The 21,491-nt window shown below is 29.0% G+C and overlaps 1 protein-coding gene and 1 long non-coding RNA gene across 3 annotated transcripts; one reads left to right on the forward strand and one right to left on the reverse strand.

Annotated features, from left to right (window-relative positions):
• The first annotated feature begins 2,730 nt into the window (after positions 1 to 2,730).
• On the forward strand, positions 2,731 to 7,854 carry LOC122851975 (myb-like protein I). 2 transcript variants are annotated; one of them, XM_044151516.1, is made up of 4 exons: positions 2,731 to 3,893; positions 3,999 to 4,136; positions 4,536 to 6,927; positions 6,987 to 7,854. In XM_044151516.1, exons 2-4 carry the CDS (start codon positions 4,134 to 4,136, stop codon positions 7,379 to 7,381), a joined length of 2,790 nt encoding a protein of 929 aa, XP_044007451.1. In that variant the 5' UTR covers positions 2,731 to 3,893; positions 3,999 to 4,133; the 3' UTR covers positions 7,382 to 7,854. The 2 variants fall into 2 exon arrangements, with proteins under 2 accessions (XP_044007451.1, XP_044007450.1); XM_044151515.1 differs by having other exon boundaries at positions 3,999 to 4,470; positions 6,987 to 7,841.
• A 5,767-nt stretch (positions 7,855 to 13,621) lies between these two features.
• On the reverse strand, positions 13,622 to 14,359 carry LOC122851976. Its single transcript, XR_006373778.1, has 3 exons — positions 14,262 to 14,359; positions 13,714 to 14,192; positions 13,622 to 13,643 (listed from the first exon to the last, which is right to left on the reverse strand). It is a non-coding gene; the product is annotated as an uncharacterized LOC122851976 (long non-coding RNA).
• Between the last annotated feature and the right edge of the window lie 7,132 nt (positions 14,360 to 21,491).

Genomic DNA, 21,491 nt, shown 5'->3' on the forward strand with positions numbered 1-21,491 from the left:
TCGACAGCATATATAAAACGTAATTCACGAGCACCGGATACTCAAAATGAGTTAGAAAAATATGAAATAAATATAAAATTATAATGAGAATAACTTAAACTGACTGAAACCTTGACTAGTACATGTATTTAATATCAAATAAGAGATTAAATTATACACGGTAGAGAGGTTAGATTGATATGATTCGCATTTCTACTGGAGTCAGAAAGCTGTAGAGCCTCAGACCATTCATCGGTAATTGACTCGGTCATTATTACCGAGATATTTTGTCACTAAATCGACAGGCTTTCGACACCGAATTGAGAGCTGTCTAATTTATTCATTTTTCATTGTTTTGAATTGTTTAAACAGTATAATGGACGTTATTGATGCTAAATTTGTATTTTTTTTATGAAAAAATTGATAAAAAATATAAAAAAACTTGTTACAATTTAAAAAAAAAAATTTTTTTTTTGTTTATAATTTTTTAATCAATTGTTAATAACAATTGCATGTAAAAAACATGATAAAACAGTATAATTATGCATTTGAAGTATAAACAATCGCTAAAATAATTATTTTTCAATTTTATATCACTATATGCCAGTTGACTCTGTCTCGACACCGTTTCGATCGCGTTTCGACAGCATTTCGACCGCTTTTCGACAGACTCTCGACACCGAATTGAGAGGTGTCTAATTTGCTCATTTTTGTAAAATTTATAAACAAAAAAAAAATTTTTTTTTTTAAATTTTTACAAGTTTTTTTTATATTTTTTATTAATTTTTTAATAGAAAAATACTAATCTATCATTAATAAAGTCCATTATAATGTTTAAACAATTTAAAACAATAAAAAATGAGCAAATTAGGCACCTCTCAATTCGGTGTCGAAAGCCTGTCGAAAGGCGGTCGAAATGCTGTCGAAACGCGATCGAAACGGTGTCGAGACAGAGTCAACTGGCATATAGTGATATAAAATTGAAAAAAAATTATTTTGGCGATTGTTTAATTTTTAAATCATAATTATACTGTTTTATTTTGTTTTTTGCATGCAATTGTTATTATCAATTAACTTGAAAATTATAAACGAAAAAAAATTTTTTTTTTTTTGAATTTTTACAAGTTTTTTTATATTTTCTGTTATTTTTTTATAAAAAAAATACAAATCTATCATTAATAAAGTCCATTATAATGTTTAAACAATTTAAAACAATAAAAAATGAGCAAATTAGACTCCTCTCAATTTGGTGTTGAAAGCCTGTCGATTTAGTGACAAAATATCTCGGTAATAATGACCGAGTCAATTACCGATGAATGGTCTGAGGCTCGACAGCTTTCTGACTCCAGTAGAAATGCGAATCATATCAATCTAACCTCTCTACCGTGTATAATTTAATCTCTTATTTGATATTAAATACATGTACTAGTCAAGGTTTTAGTCAGTTTAAGTTATTCTCATTATAATTTTATATTTATTTCATATTTCAACTACAGTATCCGGGCCGTTTATATATGCTGTCGAATGGCTGTCAAATCGCTGTCGACTGAGTGCTACATCTGAGAGTCAAATCCTGATCGAATAGGTGTCGACGCATCCGCTAGGGATGCCATGTTTAAATGGATGGTGGCTGATATGTTTACATTAGAGATATGATATATTAACATTAAACATACGTAAGTTATGTTAATAGTTAATATGCGTATGTTAACTATTAAGATATCCAAGATATCTGTAATTGACACAATTTGAAGGTTAGGTTGATAGTTGAGGGTATTCACGTATGTAAATATAAAAATTTAATGTAAAATTACGAATGAATTTACAAAAAAAACTAGAATTTGAATAAATTTATGACATCACGAGTACATAATATATTATATTCTAATTAGAATAGTATCACAATATAATGTCAAAAAAAAGAAATTACAAGAAGTAGACTGATATGCGCAGGCGCATCAAAATATGACGAAAATTTGGCCGCGTAAAGATACGTATTTTAACGATAAATATACGTATGTTAACAGTTAAGATACTATGTTTATTGTTAATATATATATCTTAACATTAAACTTATCGGAATTTTTGTATGTTTAATGTTAAGATATATATCTTAACTGTTAACTTATATTTTGTTCATTCCGTAAACATATTGGTATGTTAACTGTTAACATATCCTTCTCTGCAGTCCAATTCACAGGGCAAATTTTTTACAATTTAGGGCTTTTTTTTGCCGGTAATGGCGCTTGTCAAATTTTTTTCATATAGATTTCACATACAAAAGCTCTACAAGCGCCACCAGTAGAGGAAAAAAGCTCTAAATTGTAATGCCCTGTGAATTGGACTGCAGAGTGTACAAGGATTGTGTTTTAACAGTCAACACCAAATAGTAACGATACAAATAATTTGAGGGATATTGGCGGGATAAATGGGGATATTTTTTCCACCAGTATTCTCTATGTCATTCCCCAGATTTTCTGATAATACTTTAGTTGTACTTCAGTGAAGTATTAATACCCTGGTTGCTCCAATAATTTTTTTGTTTATGTCACTTCGATATACAATTTATATATACAACAATTGAGGTTATTCCTCGAATAATTAGTAGCTGAAAATATTATTTTGAGCCACTACTGCCACTACAAGAAACAGCTTTTTCCTATAAAATTTTAGCCGGATATACAGAGCAAAATTGCAGAGCGGGAAAAAACTTATTAAAGGAATGCAGCCATACACTTTGACCAAGTTGGTATAAAAAAAATAATAGCTCAGAATACGTTGTTTCAATACCATATGGTTGCTACGTATAGTGATTAGGTTTGTTGAATAAAAAAATTATAATTTTCTCTGGGGTAAGTTCCAAACTTCCAAAACCTCGTTCGATTCGGTCTATCAAGATGGTGGCGATTCAAATCAAATATAAGAAAATTTCACACACCCCTATATATTTTCCTATATTAGTGTCAGTCGATGATGTTTTAGCAAACGAAAGAGAACAATATTAGTTAGTTATTTTTTTTCATATTCCATACTTAACTATTTTTATAAAATATCAGTTTTTTTTTCTTTTTATAGTGCTAGCACAACAATTTTGTAAGAAATTTTTTTCTTTGTACCAATGACAGAGTACGAAAGTATACTTTTTTTGTTTATTGCACAAAATAAAGCTCTTGAAACGAATTGGAATTGGAATTGGAAATAAAATTTTCCGTGCTAGCTGCCGGCCTTATATACTTTGGTAATTATTCGTAATAACACATACGTAAAACAGATATAAGTATGAACATACATGTAAATGGAGCATGAGGAATAGAAGAGAAATTGAACCAGCCGAACAAGAGAGTAAAAAAATAAAGGTGATGTGCATCCCGTCTTTTAAATATTGATTTGCAGCGACGTAGTACACGATTCGATGCCTTGGATGGATTTGATTCCAGCACGTTGAATCGTTGAGAGGGAAGGTGATGTGATATTCAACTATGCATACTGTAAAGTGATTCCGTATAAATAATAAAAGAGCAAGATAAATTTATCGGATAATTTTTTGTCTTCGATCTTGACAAATGTTAAATAACTACTTACCCATTTACAAATAGTCGATTGAGTCCGGCGTCAGGATAGTATTTTTTATTCGGCACTATTCCTTGTGCTAAACTTTATTTTTTGATAAAACTTTAAAAGTAATTTTCAAAAATCATTGAATATTTCAAATTTTGATTTTTTTAATCATTTCACTAACGTATATGTATGATGAATTGGTTACTTTACGATATTTTTTGTCGAAATTTTTTTTTTTTCTCTTTATTCGGTTAATAGTTCAAGTGAAAAAAGGGCATGGGCGTGCATGTGCGGTCAGCGCAAGTTTTAGTGACAGAACGAGAGGTAAAATGGAGCATATACTGTTTCCTAAAAAAGTAAATAATATTGATACGATTAGATATAATTTTCCACTTTTTACACTGATCAAAAGATATCTTCCAGAAACATTTGATCACTTAACGTTTATTTTTGTGTTTTAGAAAAAGATTCAAATTTATGAAGATTATTATGGAATTACCACTTCAACAAAACGATATGCCTGAAGAAATTGAAGAATTTTTTGAAATTTTATTTGATAATGACAAACATCGTTTGTTAACCAAGAACTTCGACTCATGGTAAAACTAATTCACATTTCTAACTTATTTTGTATTCTGATCACTTTCAGGTGAAAGTAATACATATAACGGCAATGAAAACAAACAATTAAAAAATTGCTTTATACTAAATAATTTAAAAATAAATCAACTGCTGTACTTATTTATGTATAGTTTTCAATAAGTAGCAAAATAGTACCCAATAGAAAAAAAAAAAAAAACGTAAGTTAAATGAGAAATGGATTCTCCGCCATCCTGTTCTTTAAGTGCGACAGGTGCTTTAAGTGATTTAAGCAGCAGTGGACTGGGTGGTTCAATTTCAAGTGATTCAGTTCGAGCATATCTTGCAATCGAAGTAATTGTTATTCGTAATATAGTAACAGTAAGTTTGAATTTAAATAACTATCCGATTTATTTCAGATGCACGAGAGTGATATAGAAAGTAAATCATTATCCCAGGAGGATTCTCTTGACTATCCTGATAGCATGTGTGGACGGAATTTCAGCACATTGAAAAAAGAGCCTGGCTGGACAGAAATAGACAAAAACAATGTTGCAATAAGGCCGCCACCAGAATTTCAAGACAGTCCGACTTCATCAGACTCAATTACATCGACAGAGCGAACACTATATAATCCAAGAATATTTATAAATCGTAGATATGAAATATCACCGACAAACTACGTAACGAATATCGCTTATGAACTTGTGCAGCAAGTAATGGAAGAGGCGCTTGTTATTTCAAGAACAATATCGTGGCTAAAAAGTCACATCATTTTGCCTCGTGCATCCGTTTCAACATCTTTTTATAGTACAAGTCAACTATTAACTTGGAGCAATACTGAACAAGAACAAAAACAAGAACAAGTACAAGTACAAGTACAAGAACAAGAACAAGAACAAGAACCAAAAGAAAAAAAACAAGAAGAACAAGACCAAGAACAAAAACTAGAGCAAGAACACCAAAAAAAACGAAAACAAAAACACCATAAACAGAATTCGAAACAACTTTTTTGGGCATCTGAAATGTTACCATCGTCATCATCATTACAAGCAAATAGTATGATCGTAACAATAACACCGTACAACACACTGAATCGTCCGACTTCACGATCATCTTTGGCATCTTCACGCTTATCAAGTTCTCACAACTCAATAAATACGTCTGGCTTATGTCGCAACGCTGATGATAGTAGTTTTATAACATCAGCTATGTCACATGATGTATTGACGATGAGTGAAATAAGTGACATGTACAACGTACCACTCGATTCCGATATTTACACAGTACCGGTTGACGTTGTAAGACAGCGTTATTATGAATCACGATTCCCCCAAAGAGCGAGGCGCCATCGTCATCATAGAAAACGAAAAAGAAATGTGTCAACAAGTTCTCAAAGTGAACTTGAAAGTCATATGCAGCCAACACGTCATTATTGCAGTAAGCCCCGTGCAATTACGCATGTTATTAAATCCCAAAAACTATTAACTGAAGTATTTTGGAATAATGATGATAAAAATGTCGACAGTAGTATATATGGTAATGAAAAACGCCATAGTGTACCAGGCACATCTTGCCATCATACGACAACATCACGTCATCAAATCAATAATCACGAACAGAATAATGTCGGTGAACCAATCCACATGACGCTTCATGAAGTCCGACAATATCTCGAGACACTTTATTCGAATTCCAGTGATTCAAGTGAAAATAAGATGAACCGAAATAAATTACCAACGAATAAAATACCAATACAGCTATCAATGCAAAAAAATCATATAACGGCAGTTGTCGACAATAATATTAATAAATATAGTAGTCTACAAATTAATGCGACATTATTAATAGATAAAGCAAATAATGGACTGATTAATAGTAATAATAATAACAATAATAATAGTTTTAACAATAATGATAACAACAACAACAACATTATCAATGCCAATAATAATACTAACACCTACAACAATAACAACAACAGCAACAGCAGCAGCAGCAACAATAATAATAAGAATAAGAATAAGAATAGTAGTATAAGTAATGAAAATAATAATAATAGTAATAATAATAATAATAATAATAAAAGTATCACATGCTTTAGAAAACATAAAAAAAACAATTTAATCCATAATCAATATAAAAAAACGAAAGATATTGATGGACAGAATAAAAATAAAAATGATTCTGATAAAGATAACAATAAAATTAAGAAAAGTCATCGCAATTTTCCATTAAATCTGAAACGAACATTGTGCAATATATTCAGATTCCGTAGACTCGGTTCATCCGACTATTTTGTTAATAAAAAAAATACAATTGTTCAAGGTGATATTGTTGAACAACACGATAATGGTTCAAATCGTCATATTGATATTAATAGTAAGTTGAGTAATGTTACTTTAACAGCCCAAAAACTATCACTTTTTAACCGTGCATTACCACCATTGCCACGTAACAACGGACATGTTAATAATATTGAACAGGCTCAAGATGTATTGACAGCGATTATTAACAACAAAATTGATACAACATCAATTAATTCTTCAATTAATCATATTTCATCGTCTTTACAAGATAATGATTTGCCACTTGAAGATTCTAGTATGGATTTTGCAGCTTCCATTGAAAAAGTTAAAGATTACGGATGGTACTGGGGTCCAATGTCCGGCGAAGCAGCAGAAAAAATACTATCAAATGAACCAGATGGATCATTTATTGTGCGTGACAGCAGTGACGACCATTACATTTTTTCACTGTCATTTAGATTGAATAATTGTGTGAGACATGTCAGGATTGAGCACGATCAAGGTAGTATCAATATTTCACAGTTAACACAACTTGTTCATTTACATATTTTTTTTTTACAGGGAATTTCAGTTTTGGTAATTGCACTAAGTTCAAATCACACACAATTGTTGATTTTATTGAAAATGCTGTTGAGCATTCGCGCAGTGGAAGATATTTATTTTTTCTGCATCGTCGTCCAGTACTTGGCCCAATGAGAGTCCAGCTACTCCATCCGGTCTCGAGATTCAAACAAGTTCAATCACTGCAGCATATTTGTCGTTTTGTTATATTGAAAATGGTACGACGTGATTTGATATCAACATTACCATTACCAAGGCGATTAATCGATTACTTAAGTATGCCGCATTACTATAGTGAACAATTTGATGAGCAGGATGATCGCGCTGAGTCACCGGTTAGTTCATCAACAGGTGAATTAGAAAAAATTTGTTTTATATCACCAAGCTTATTATGACGAGTGTAAAATTGAATTTGACTCAAGAGTTTGTTTTAAACTAAAAAAAAGTTATATAGTTCTTGTAAAAGTTAAGTTTATTGTATGATTGTCATTTTTCCTTGTTGTTTTGAATATATCTTACGATTTATTATACGATATATATTATTATAATCATTATTATTACTAAACGATGAAACTGCAATAATTATGATTGAGTTGCATAGAAAAAAATGATACATAACAATCTACCATATTTAAAAAATTGGAAATAACAATAATAATAATCAATAATAAAATGAATAAGAATAAGTTCTCATTATTTTTTAATATAATATGAATAAAGATAGTGAGCATTATAAACATTAACAACCCTAAAACCGAATGTTTTTATAATTATTTATGCCACACAAACATTTGTAATTTTTTATAAAGTACGGTATATATTCAAATATTAATATTGGAAATGAAAGAAAAAAAATACTTGAAACGAATAATACTATTAATAAGTGTGTATTGATTACATAAAAACCTCGTTACAAAAATTTTTATTCATTTTTATGTAAAAGTTATATCATTACTACAAGCGTATAACCTGCATTTTTGTTATTTTGGTTTTTATTTTTTTAATTTCTTTATAGCAAAATAAGAAATTCGATTAAAAAGAAGGAATAATTTCCTTCATATTGACTACTGTGTCAATATTTTAAATTCTATTTTTCTTACTCGAAAAAATAATGCAAACAAAAAAAATGCTGTCAACTCAGCTGTCGTTATTTTTTCAGGTCTTACTAGTCAGAAAAGCTAAAAGAGTATGCTTAGATTACGTCTCATATTTATAAAAACTCCATATCTTTGAGAATATTTTTTAATCATGCCCGGGAAACAAATTGTATGTTGAGGTGTATTTAATATAACATATGATTGCATATTATCGTATAGTATCATATTTGATAGTATGTTCTTTTATACAATTGCATGTGTGAAATAAAATCTGATTTCATACATTTATATATAATATGTATGTACAGAATTGTATTAACCAATAATGAACAACATATAATTTTATATTCCTGGTGAAAATAATTTCTCCGGGTATCTTCGAATACCTCCGAGATTATTCTACGTAATTGAGATTTCCGGAAATAGAGTTTTCTAAAGAAAATTTACGGAGTTATTTACGAAGCAACCTCCAGATTGTTTTCATAATGTCTCCAGATTTTTCCGGAATTTCCGCGTCCGGAGAAAACTGTAAAAAATATGGGGAAATCTGAAGAAAATCCGGAAAGATTTTTTCCACCAGGAATGGCTTTATTTTTTTTACGGAATTTTATTCGGCTCCAGCTCCACTCAAAATCTTACGTTCATGTTATTGTGTGCTATGAGATATAATTGTAACATTCAAAATCAAAAATATAATTTTTGTAGAAAAATCCAAATAAAAAATGATCACGTTTTATCCTTATTAAACAAACAAACCTTAACGCCACGGTTTTCTTCACAATTCCAAGTTTAGGTTTTATAGACAAAAAATTCCAATCAAAAATGCAATTTGATAAACAACGACTCTAATTTTCCTAATTTTCTATCTGAAATAGGTTATTTTTTAATTCTGTCACGGATTAGAGTTTTTTGAAAAAATAAATTTGTGAGCTGTACATGAAGACACACCTTCAACTAAGAGTCGAAAAAATTTGAAGGAAGGAATTTTTGTATAATACGTGCATACAAAGTCGGTTTGCGCTTCCACTAAAAAATTATTCATACGCATATGATACAATAACCAGTCTTAGATTGAAGTATTGTTGGATATTTATTTTGATGGACTTATCGAATACTTATATTGAGTCTGAGCTGTCTGTCAACTTGATCTTAAATTGTGAAGAAAACGGCGGCGTTAAAGTTTGTTTGTGTATGAAGGATAAAACGTGATCATTTTTTATTTTGATTTTTCCGATAAAAAACAACTTTAACGAGTTTGATTTCTACAAAAATTATATTTTTGATTTTGAATGTTATTTTAGCTGATTGTTGTCAAATTAATCATGCATGGATGATCATGCCAAAAGAAGATGATAATATTCTAAAATTTAAAAATCATCAATACAGAGAACCTTTTGTCGTCTATGCTGATTTGGAGTGTATTTTAAAACCGATTGATAATACCGACACTGAAGAGCATATTTCACACAGTGCTGCGTACTATGTTAAATGTACTTATAATAATACATTATCATTCTACAGAATGAATCGTACACACAGAGAAGGATATGTTAACAGTTAACATATCCTGTTTAATGTTAACATATGCCATGTTAAAATGGGTGGTGGCTGATAAGTTTACATCAGAGATATATATATTAACATTAAACATACGTATCTTAATAGTTAATATATGCGTATGTTAACTATTAAGATATCTGTAATTGACACAATTTGAAGGTTAGGCTGATAGTTGAAGACATTTACGTATGTAAATATGAAAATTGAATGTAAAATTAAGAATGAATTTACAAAAAAACTAAATTTAAATAAATTTATGACAACACGAGTACATATTATATTATATTACAATTAGAATAGTATCACAATATAATGTCAAAAAAAAAAGATGACAAGAAGTAGACTGGCGCATCAAAATCTTTGGCCGCGTAAAGATACGTATGTTAACTATAAACATACGTATGTTAACAGTTAAGATATCTATGTTTATTGTTAATATATATATCTTAACATTAAACTTTTGTATGTTTAATGTAAACATATTGGTATGTTAACTGTTAACTTATCCTTTTCTGAGTGTAGTGAAAACTGTATTGAATGGTTTATTGGAGAATTGGAAAGATTAGCTCACCAGGTCAATGATATACTTTTAAATCCAATACCAATGGAAAAATTGACTGTGCAACAGGAGCATGAATTTCAAAATGCCACAATTTGTCATATATGTAAGGAGATTTTCCTGGAGCAAGACGTGAAGCACCATGATCACGATCATTTCAGTGGAAAATATCGAGGTCCAGCTCATGTTAGATGCAATATTAATTATACAAAGTCTCACAACATACCTGTAGTCATGCACAATTTATCAGGATACGACTCACATTTCTTAATACAAGAACTTTGCAAGACATTCGATGGTCGCATACATATACTACCAATAAACACAGAAAAATACATTTCATTCACAAAAAAAGTGGATAATACTGTTGTAAGTTTAAGATTCATTGACTCATTTAGATTTATGTCTAGTAGTATTGATAGATTATCATCTGATTTGAGCAATGATCAAAAAATTATAACACGTAGTGAATGCAATAGTGAGTACTTTGAATTATTGTGTAGAAAAGGTGTATTTCCATACGATTATATTGACTCATGGGAAAAATTAACTGAAAAAACTCTGCCACCAAAAAAAGAATTTTTCTCAAAATTGAATAATTCTAATATATCAGATTCAGACTATGAACATGCCAAAAATATTTGGGAAAAATTTCAAATAAATACATTAGGTGAATATTCTGATTTATATTTGAAAACTGATGTGCTTTTGTTGGCAGATATTTTTGAAAATTTTCGTATAAGCTGTTTATCAACATACAGTCTAGATGCACTCCATTATTTTACTGCACCAGGTTTAGCATTTGATGCAATGTTAAAGTATACAGGTGTGGAACTTGAACTTTTGACAGATCCAGCAATACATCTTTTCATTGAGAAAGGAATTCGAGGTGGTGTTGCGCAATGTATGAATAGATATGCCAAAGCCAACAACCGATATATGGGTGATAAATATAATCCAGAAGAAGAAGAATCATACATCATGTATTTTGATGTTAATAATTTATATGGTGCTGGTATGAGTCAATATTTGCCTTATGGAGGTTTTCAATGGGAGGACAATTTAAATATTGATGTGACAAATATATCAGATGAAGCTGATATTGGATATATCTTAGAGGTTGATTTAGAATATCCAAAAAATTTGCATCATTACCACAAAGATTTACCATTATGTCCAGAACATTTTACAGCACCAGATTCAAAACAATCAAAATTAATGACAACTCTCCATAACAAGAAAAATTATGTGATACACTATAGAAATTTAAAACTATATTTGGGGCTTGGCATGAAGTTGAACAAAATTCGTCGAGTATTAAAATTTAAACAAAGCTCATGGCTGAAAAAATATATAGATCTTAATACTGGTATGCGTCAGCAAGCAACCACTGATTTTGGTAAAAATTTTTTCAAATTAATGAACAACAGTGTATATGGAAAAACAATGCAAAATGTGAGAAAGGAAAAAGATGTAAAATTGGTGACAAAATGGGAAGGTCGCTACGGAGCAAAATCACTGATAGCGAAACCAAATTTTCACAGTTGTTCAATCTACAAAGATGACATTGCAATTATTGAAATGTCAAGAGTTAAAATAATTTTTAATAAACCAATTTATTCAGGGTTTACAATATTAGATCTATCAAAAATTTGGATTTATGATTTTTCCTACAATTATATTTAAAAAAAATTCAAAGATGATGAGGCCAAAGCACTGTATATGGATACTGATTCATTAATTTTATTGTTTAAAGTGCCTGATATTTATGGAAAAATGAAAGAAAATTTGGAAAGATTTGACACATCAGATTATCCACCAAATAATATTTATAACATGCCAAGAGTCAACAAAAAAGTTATTGGTCTTATGAAAGACGAAAATAATGGTAAAATTATGACTGAATTTGCTGGTTTAAGAGCCAAATTGTATAGTTATAAAGTCATGAATATTGATAATGATAAAATTTATAAGAAAGCAAAAGGTGTAAAAGGTTCGGTTTTGAAAGACATAAATTTTGATAATTATATGTCCTGCCTTCTAAATCATCAAATATTGAAAAAAAATCAATATTTAATCAGAAGTAAAGATCATCAAGTAAGAACAATTGTACAAAGTAAAGTTGAACTCAGCTGGGCTGATGATAAACGAGCTCTTGATCAAAATGGTGGAACTGATACCTTACCTTGGGGCTATGACCCCGAATAATTATAAATAAAAATATATTTATTATAAATAATAGTTATAATATATAAAAAAAAATGCAAAGTAAGCACATCTTTTGTTTGATTTGAAGTGCTGACGTTTTATTTTCTGAATTATTTTATAAACAAAAATGGAAATATGATATTAAGTTGAGCGAGTTATATTGTTTATATTTCGTTGAATTTGAAGTAGAAAGTGCTGACGTTTTATCTTTTTTAAAACTATTTCTAAAAAACAAAATTAGAAATTTGATACCAAAGTGCGCGCGTCTTTACTCTTTTGTATATGAGTACCAAAGAAAAAAAATATTTCAGTCTTGAATAAGATTTCAGTCATAATGGTTGAATATATTGTTGATGTTCAAGGATTTTATGATACTGATCAAAGTTTTATTGTGAAAGAATTTGCAATAGCAAATTTAAATCAAGAAGATGATATCAAGTCGGTAGTATTCAAGCCTCAAGATCAGGAGTCGATCTAAAATAGAGAATATTTTTGGAAAATTTCTGAAAAAATTTTATTACATATTTGGTTGACTCCCGAAACTTGGCAAATCTACTTTACCACCAGTCGGTAAAGTGGGAATCTTCATTACCGACCGCGATGAAAGTTTCCTGTGTCATCCGAAAATACAATAAAAATTTTAATTTTAATTTTTTTCAGTTACAGCAATATCCAATTGGAAATCCACATATGACAATTGAGGATTTCCACTATCATATGACAAATTTCTTTACCATCTCTGTTTTACTGACCGAGTTTCAGTCCCCTGTCCCCTCGCCGATCTACCTTTTTTCGACCACCCTCTGGTCCAGAACTCTATTAGGTACACTACTGATACAAGTAATTAGGCGTTATAGTTACATTCATTGATTTACTCAATTTATAAGTTTTTTTTTACTCTCGTAGAATTTTTCGGAAAAAAGGAACATATATATTTAAGATATACCTAGGAATATTTTAGAGAAACAGTACTCATTTTAATTATTTGGTGACAATCTGACTCACCATATACTCTCGTGCAGTTCAACGAGTAAGAAAAAAACAAAAATCAAAGAGATATTAAAAGTAGAAACTAAAAAATATAGGCAGGAAAACAGTATAGTTTATTGTTTTTCCTGTGCTTTGCGAGCAAGATTTTCTTTTTCTTCACGTCGTATCTCACCAAGTCTAGTGGTCAATGATTGACGAATTTCCTCATCAGTTGCTACGGCTAAGCAAGAACTTTAGCTGCTTCTGCAAACAGAAGCATATATTAGAAATATTTTGTTCATTTGCAGGGATTAAATAACAAGATATACACTACCAATTATTTGTGTTAATGCAGGCTCGTATAGACTCTCCATTTCTATGTTACCAGCTGCCTGTGCTCCAAGGCAACGACCAGACTGACCAGATGGTGTTGATTTTAACAAAGCTTCTCTTTTATAAACTCCCTCAAGAAAACGTCGAGCGATAGAAGTAATGGACTTTGCTTTGAGTGCCAAATTCCAACTTGTATTCTTGCACTAAATATTTTTTCCCAACGAGGTCATCTACAAACATGTAGAACAGTAATTATAAATTAAAACTCCCGAGAAAAATGAAGACTGAAAATTTATTTAATAATAAATTACTTCTTCACCGCAATGTTCGCCAAATAGTTGTTTCGATCCTTTTACAAGATTTTGTTCCAAAATAAAATATAAATCTTCATTTTTTTGTGGAATTCTTCACTTACTTTTTTCTTCTGCTTATCATCATTTTTTTCATCAATATTTTTCAATAATTGAATAACATCAGAATCTAAAAACAAACATAGTTATTTTACAATAAAATAAACTGTGAATTCAATATATATTACTATGAATATACTTTTTGATGACTCAGATGATTGAATGTCTAGAACTGTTTTTGACTTTTGATCAACTGTATTAAGCTGACAGGACTGTGTTCGTCTCGTCTGTCAAAACAACGTTGTCACACTCGTCTTCTAAACCATCTTGTGGATCATCCGAGACTTGCTTGTCATCAGCAGTAAGATGAACTATTTTTGATTGATCATTCAGCAAGTTTGACTCAGTAACCAAGAAATGCATATATCATCTGCACAAAAATATTGAAATATGACAACATGAATATCTCAGTTTTTTAGGTTATATGAAAGGTAGATATAATTTTTGAATAAAGAAAAAAAATGGGAAGAAAGTTGAAATTATAATTAAATGAATGTGAAAGTTTAAAAAAATACAGTTTACCTCATTCCATCAAAACAACACCTTTGTTCTTCCTTTTGTTAAGTACATTCTTCACAGTTTCTTCAACCATTACATCATCTTCAAAAATGCTTTCTCCTTCAACCACCTTATGATGTAAATCACATTTAATCAGATAATACATTTTTTGTATGAGTACGGACCACTAAATATGTATTTGATAAGATTATTATTATCAAATACTGTTTCAGTAAAAATTTTACAGTAAAACACTTTAACACAATGGCAAGCAAAGCCGGTTGCTGTCTGTTAGATTTACACTGTTCACTATAATGGCGTCAATGACATCATATATGGAAGTGAATATGTAGGCCTCCATGACATCATAGCATATACAATCAACGCCACTAGTCTTGCTTTTCTCAACAAACGCCCTGCATTGGCGCATGCTTATAAGCATATATATATATATACACGACTATACAGTATACACTCTCAGTATATATATCAAATCGTGTTTACATTTCTATTTTTCTCTGATCGGCTTTATAATCACTGCCTAATCAGATAAAATTATATATTGCTTATTGTATAGCCATATATGGTTATATACAGGTATATGTTTCCACGAAGTTGACCGAAATATAATTTATAAATATCTATATATGACGATGTATAACTATATATAATAATATATGGTTGTATGTCATCATGGACTAATAAGCTTCGAGAACTGCTAGATATAACCAGATGTAATCATATATTATTTTATATAACAATATATGATAATACATATGTATACGTTCCACGGAGTCGACCGAAATGTACACTGAGAAAAAAAATTGCTACAGTTTAGCAAATTTTTTCTTGGAACTTTTTTGTCTTAAGTTGAAAAAAAAAATAATTAATTTGAGAAAAAATGTCTTGTTTTAAGAAAATATTTTTTTTCAATTTGAGACAAATTATTTTTTTTTTTTAAAAATATAGGATTAATTTAAAACTTGTGATAAACTCAAGGATATTTTGTCTTTTGATTTGAGGGAAAATTTGCAAAAAAAAAATGACTTATACCTCAATTTGAAAGACAAGTCATTCGACTTAAGGCAACGTTCAAGTTGAGAGAAAACTTGCTAAAATTGAATGACATAACCCTCAATTCAAAACAATATTGATTTTTTTTATGTAAAATATTTATTAATTAAAATAACTTGAGAATTAAATTAAAGCAACAAACGATCAATTTGAGAAAAAATTTGCTAAAATGAAATGACATAACCCTCAATTTGAAAGAAGAGTCATTCAATTTAAAGCAGCGAGCGATCAAGTTGAGAGAAAATTTGCTAAAATAAAATCAAAATTTGCTCTATTTATATCATTATTCACTCAACTTAAATATGTTTTTTTCTCAACTTTCTCAACAAGTTGAAAAAATACATTTTTTAATTAAAAAAAAAAAAAAAATTATTATTTTTCGCTCACTGAGAACTTCACTCCGTTTTTTTTTTGTATCATAGTTTTTTTTTTTTTTTGTAAATTAATTTTTGGTCCCGAGCGCGATTCGAACCTATCTCCCTAAAAACCTATCTAAACCTATATTCCAAACGCCAGTGTGTTATCCCCTAAGCCATCGCACGTTAACTTGAAAGACAGAAAATTTTCATCCTCATTAAGAATGACCTTCTTTCACATATATTATTTATTGAATATATAATAAACTTGACGTCTTATAATACATTTATTTGAATAAAGTTTATTTTAGTTTTTTTTTTCAGACAAATAACAAAAAAAAGTTAAGTGGTGATGTAATTTAATTTATTATAAAATACATACTCTAATTTGAATAAGTTGAATCTATAAATCTATGTAGTAAGGAAAAAAAATATATGATTGACTTTGTTAACTTATTCAAATTAGAGTATGTATTTTATAATTTTTTTTTTTTCTCAATGATTTTATATAAATCTATATATTACTATATACAAGTATACGTGATTATATATAGTTATATATAATTCTATACAGGCATTTATGATCTTAAAAGTTTTTTGACCATTCTTATTTACGGTAATATATAATTATATATGACAGTAAATAGTTTCATATAACTATATATTGTTACATCTAAACTTTTTTTTCTGGGTATATATGACTATATATCGAGGGGCTATTCATTGGTGTAGTCATGGTGTCACTCTGAATGTAGTCATGGTGTAGTATCGTGTAGTAACAGTGTAGTTATGTAGTAATTGTAATTTTCTAACTACAACTTTTGTAGTTATTTTATGTAGTTATTCGTAGTTTCATGTAGTATTGTGTTGTATTTCCAAGTATTGTGTAGTCATTCGTAGTTACACCAGAAAAATAATAATAAAAAAAAAATAAAATAAAAATAAAAAAAAAAAAATGAGATCACAGTTCTAGAAATAAAACAATATTTTCAATGAAAATTAAAAAAAAATATATATATTTTCTTGATAATAACACTATAGTATAATATTCTTTACGTATATTTATATATCTATATATATATATAGAATAATATTTATATGAATATTCTAATTTAATTTAATATTGAATATTATTTAATATTATTGAAAGTTTATTAAATATATCGATAAAGAAAATAAATACATTCCAATAAATTAAATTTCATTATATCATAATCCCAGATAACCATAACTGGTAAGACAATATGCTACTAGTAAATTACCGGAAATTTACTGGTAAATACAAAATATTTCAAAAAACAGGTAAACGGAAAATTACTGGTAGATTACTGGTAAACATTTACCACAAATATTATTACTGGTAGATTACTGGCAAACAAAAATATTATCAGTAATCTACCAGTAATTTTCCAGTAATCTTTGTGGTAAATAATCACCAGTTATCTACCAGTAATTTTCTGATAATCTTTGTGGCAAATATTTACCAGTAATCTACCAGTAATTTTCCGGTAATCATTGCAGCTAAAATGATAAAGATTTCCAGATCCAGATCTTGGGATCTTTATCAAATTATATTTTTCGAACATATTTTTTTTGTTGCTCATCTTGATTTTCCACTTTGCGTATGATGAAGAAAGAAAAAAGAATACGAAACATATAATATTTATCAAGCTCGTATTTCCGAAAAAAAATCAGCATATCGAGTAATCAATATTATATTTATTTTACGAAATTGAATAAATAAATCTTTTTTATGAATTTTTCTATTTCTATACAAATTTCTGGAATAAGTTGATAATTAATATAATGTATACATAAAAATAATCTTTAGCTACATTTTTTCCTTAGCTACTGCTGTTCCTTGGATATTTGCATTTAAAAAAAAAAAATTTACATGTATTTTATCGATAAAATAGAAAAAAATGTCCAAAGATAAGCAGTAGCTAAGGAAAAGATGTAGCTAAGAAATTAAGGTTGCCAAAAGATTATATTTTAAGGAACATTATTTCAGTAAATATATTTTTTAAAAATACAAATGTCCAAGGAAAAGCAGTAGCTAAGGAAAAGATGTAGCTAAGGAATTAAGGTTGCCAAAAAATTATGTTTGAAGAAAATAATGTTGCTGAAAATATAATTCTTTGGCAACCTTTCCCTTAGTATTTCTCCTACTGCTTCCTTGGACATTTTTATTTTTTTCATAAATAAAATACATGTAAATTTATTTTTTAAAAATATGAATGTCGAAGGAAAAGCAGTCGCTAACGGAAAAATGTAGCTAAGGAATTGAGGTTGCCAAAAAATTATCTTTGAAGAAAGTAATGTTGCTTAGAATGTAATCCTTTGGCAACGTCAATTCCTTAGCTACATTTTTTCCTTAGCTACTGCTTTTCCTTCGACATTTCTATTTATTTTATCGATAAAATACATGTAAAATTTGTTATTAAAAATACTATTGTCCAAGGAAAAGCAGTAGCTAAGGAAAAAATGTAGCTAAGGAATTAATGTGACCAAAGAAATATGTTTCAAGAAAATAATGTTGCTTAAAATATAATTTTTGTCACATATTTTCGTTACTTTTTTCCTTAGCTACTGCTTTTCCTCGGACATTTTTTATTTATTTTATAAATAAAATACATGTAAATTTATTTTTCAAAAATACAAATGTCCAAGGAAAAGCAGTAGCTAAGGAAAAGATGTAGCTAAGGAATTGAGGCTGCCAAAGAATTATGTTTCAAGGAAATAATTTCTTAGTCACATTAATTCCTTAGCTACATCTTTTTCTTAGCTACTGCTTTTCCTTGGACATTTTTATTTATTTTATAAATAAAATACATGTAAATTTATTTTTTTTAAATACTAATGTCCAAGGAAAAGCATTAGCTAAGGAAAAATTTAGATGAGGAATTAATGTGACCAAAGAAATATGTTTTAAGAAAATAATGTTGCTTAAAATATAATTCTTTAGTCACATTAATTCCTTAGCTACATCTTTTTCTTAGCTACTGCTTTTCCTTGGACATTTTTATTTATTTTATAAATAAAATACATGTAAATTTATTTTTTAAAAATTCTATTGTCCAAGGAAAAGCAGTAGCTAAGAAAAAGATGTAGCTAAGGAATTAATGTGACCAAAGAAATATGTTTCAAGAAAATAATGTTGCTGAAAATATAATTCTTTGGCAACCTTAATTCCTTGCCACAAATATTATTGGTAAATTACTGGTACATTACTGGTAAACATTTACCACAAAGATTATCAGAAAATTACTGGTAGATTACTGGTAAACGTTTACTACAAAGATTATCAGAAAATTACTGGTAGATTACTGGTAAACATTTACCACAAATATTATTGGAAAATCACTGGTAGATTATTGGTAGAGACTACTATAATGATTACCGGAAATTATTAGTCGATTACTGGTAGCAGTTGCCACAAGAATTACCAGTAAATTTCTGGAAATTTTCGTATTTAGTTACCGGTAATTTTCGTATTTAGCTACCAGTAATTTCCAGTAATCTACCGGAAATTGGTTATCTGGGAATCCCTCATAAATAATTCCATTATATTATAATAATAATATTAATAAAAATATCAATAATAATAATAAAAACTCAAAAAATGTAGTGAACAGTGTAGTTATTGTAGTAAATGGTGTAGTCATTGTAGTATTGTAGTCATCATATTTTGTTGTTGTAGTCAAGGTGTAGTTATTGTAGTTATTATAAGGTGTAGTAGGTGTAGTATTTGTCTTCTTTGACTACATTATGTAGTCATGGTGTCACTAAATCTGGCCGTAAATAGCCCCTCGCTATATATAGTTATACGTAATTCTATATAGAGCTGTATGATTTTAGAAAATTTTTGACTACTCTTATATACAATAATATATGATTAAATACTGTCATATATAATTTTATATGGTTCTATATAACTATATATTGTTAGATATAAACTTTTTTCACTGGGATGTTGTATTTAATGCATTTCCTTGCGTTTCAAAATGAAGTAGAAAAATTCCTTTTATGACTTTTTCGTCGTGTTTGAATGATATTATTTTTTGTATATCACCAAAACCATAATCTTCACAAAACACAGTACAATTCGAAAAAGTTGTGTTTCTTATATTCTGAGGTCCGATACTCGATTCCATTGATTATTACTTTGTCGTAACTGTTGAATTCGAGGCACGACAAGTTATTTTTTTGCAATATTTCTATTTTAGCTTTATCAGCTGTTTTTAATATTGTTTTTCGATAAATCTGACATTATCATGGGAACTTGTTTCAATCAAATTTTCATGAATCAATTTTATATTCAATTCTCAGCGATGAAATTACGCGTTCCTTCATTAATAGTTGGATCGTATGCACAATTTTGTATATATTTATTCATGAGAAATCTGACAGCTATTTGATCTACTACTCCTTGAGCACTTGTTCTACATTCCAATATTTTGTGATTCATCGATTCGAATACTGTCGAGTTATATGCCCATGTTGGTCCCCAGTTTCTGACGGTTTCAATAACATGAGTTAGTAAATGCATATTATACGTCATTTTATTGATTCCATGTTTGCGTTGAAATTATTTCAAAAATTGTGGAACTAGTTTCTCAACTCTCTTAAGTTCATCATGTGTTATTTTTTCTTGATTACATATATAAGCTATTTCAAATAATAATGCCAGATTATTCAGATCCTCGATCGGAAATATATCTTCTATGCATATGAGAAATACATAACCTAAATTTCGCCTTTCAGATCCTTTGTATTGCTTGTAGTTTTTAATATCTTGAGGCTGCCTTGAGATACGGCTGGGTAGTTTTATTGAAAGTCATCATTTATTAATTTTTTGTTTTTTGGACTTCCAATATACCAAGGATTGCATGTTTTTACAGATTTTGACCGTCCTACTTCCTCAAGACACATTTTTATCAAGAGGCACGGTAGTGCCTCGCGGCAAGTATGAGAAAAAAAAAAGTGGGAGAAACGAGATTAACTACCGTGCCTATATATTATCGGCATAGAGCTAACCCTAACCCTCTAATTCCTTGGGAATTTATTTTAAAATATGATTGATCAGATAAAAATATTATGTTTTCTGATCATTTCATTAAATCAATATCAAGCTTTTTAATAACAAAAAAAAACGGATTTTTTAGATGTATACTTTTTTTTTAAACTTCAAAATCATTTTCAGAAATTGCGTTTTTTCTTGATATTTCCTTAAAAACTCAGGGCACTCTGACAAACATTAGAAACCAAAATTAAATCAAAGCAATATGGCTCCCAAGTCCAGAGCAATTCGACAACATTATAAAATAAAATTGAGCAAGAATAGTAGAATGGTGTGAAAGGACCTTTATATCAGTACAGACTACAGTATTCAATATCGCATCGATGGTGCGCGCGCAATTAAACCAAACACAATAATCATT

The sequence above is a fragment of the Aphidius gifuensis genome, linkage group LG3 (genome assembly GCF_014905175.1).
Source record: "Aphidius gifuensis isolate YNYX2018 linkage group LG3, ASM1490517v1, whole genome shotgun sequence".
In the NCBI taxonomy this organism is placed as follows: domain Eukaryota; kingdom Metazoa; phylum Arthropoda; class Insecta; order Hymenoptera; family Braconidae; genus Aphidius; species Aphidius gifuensis.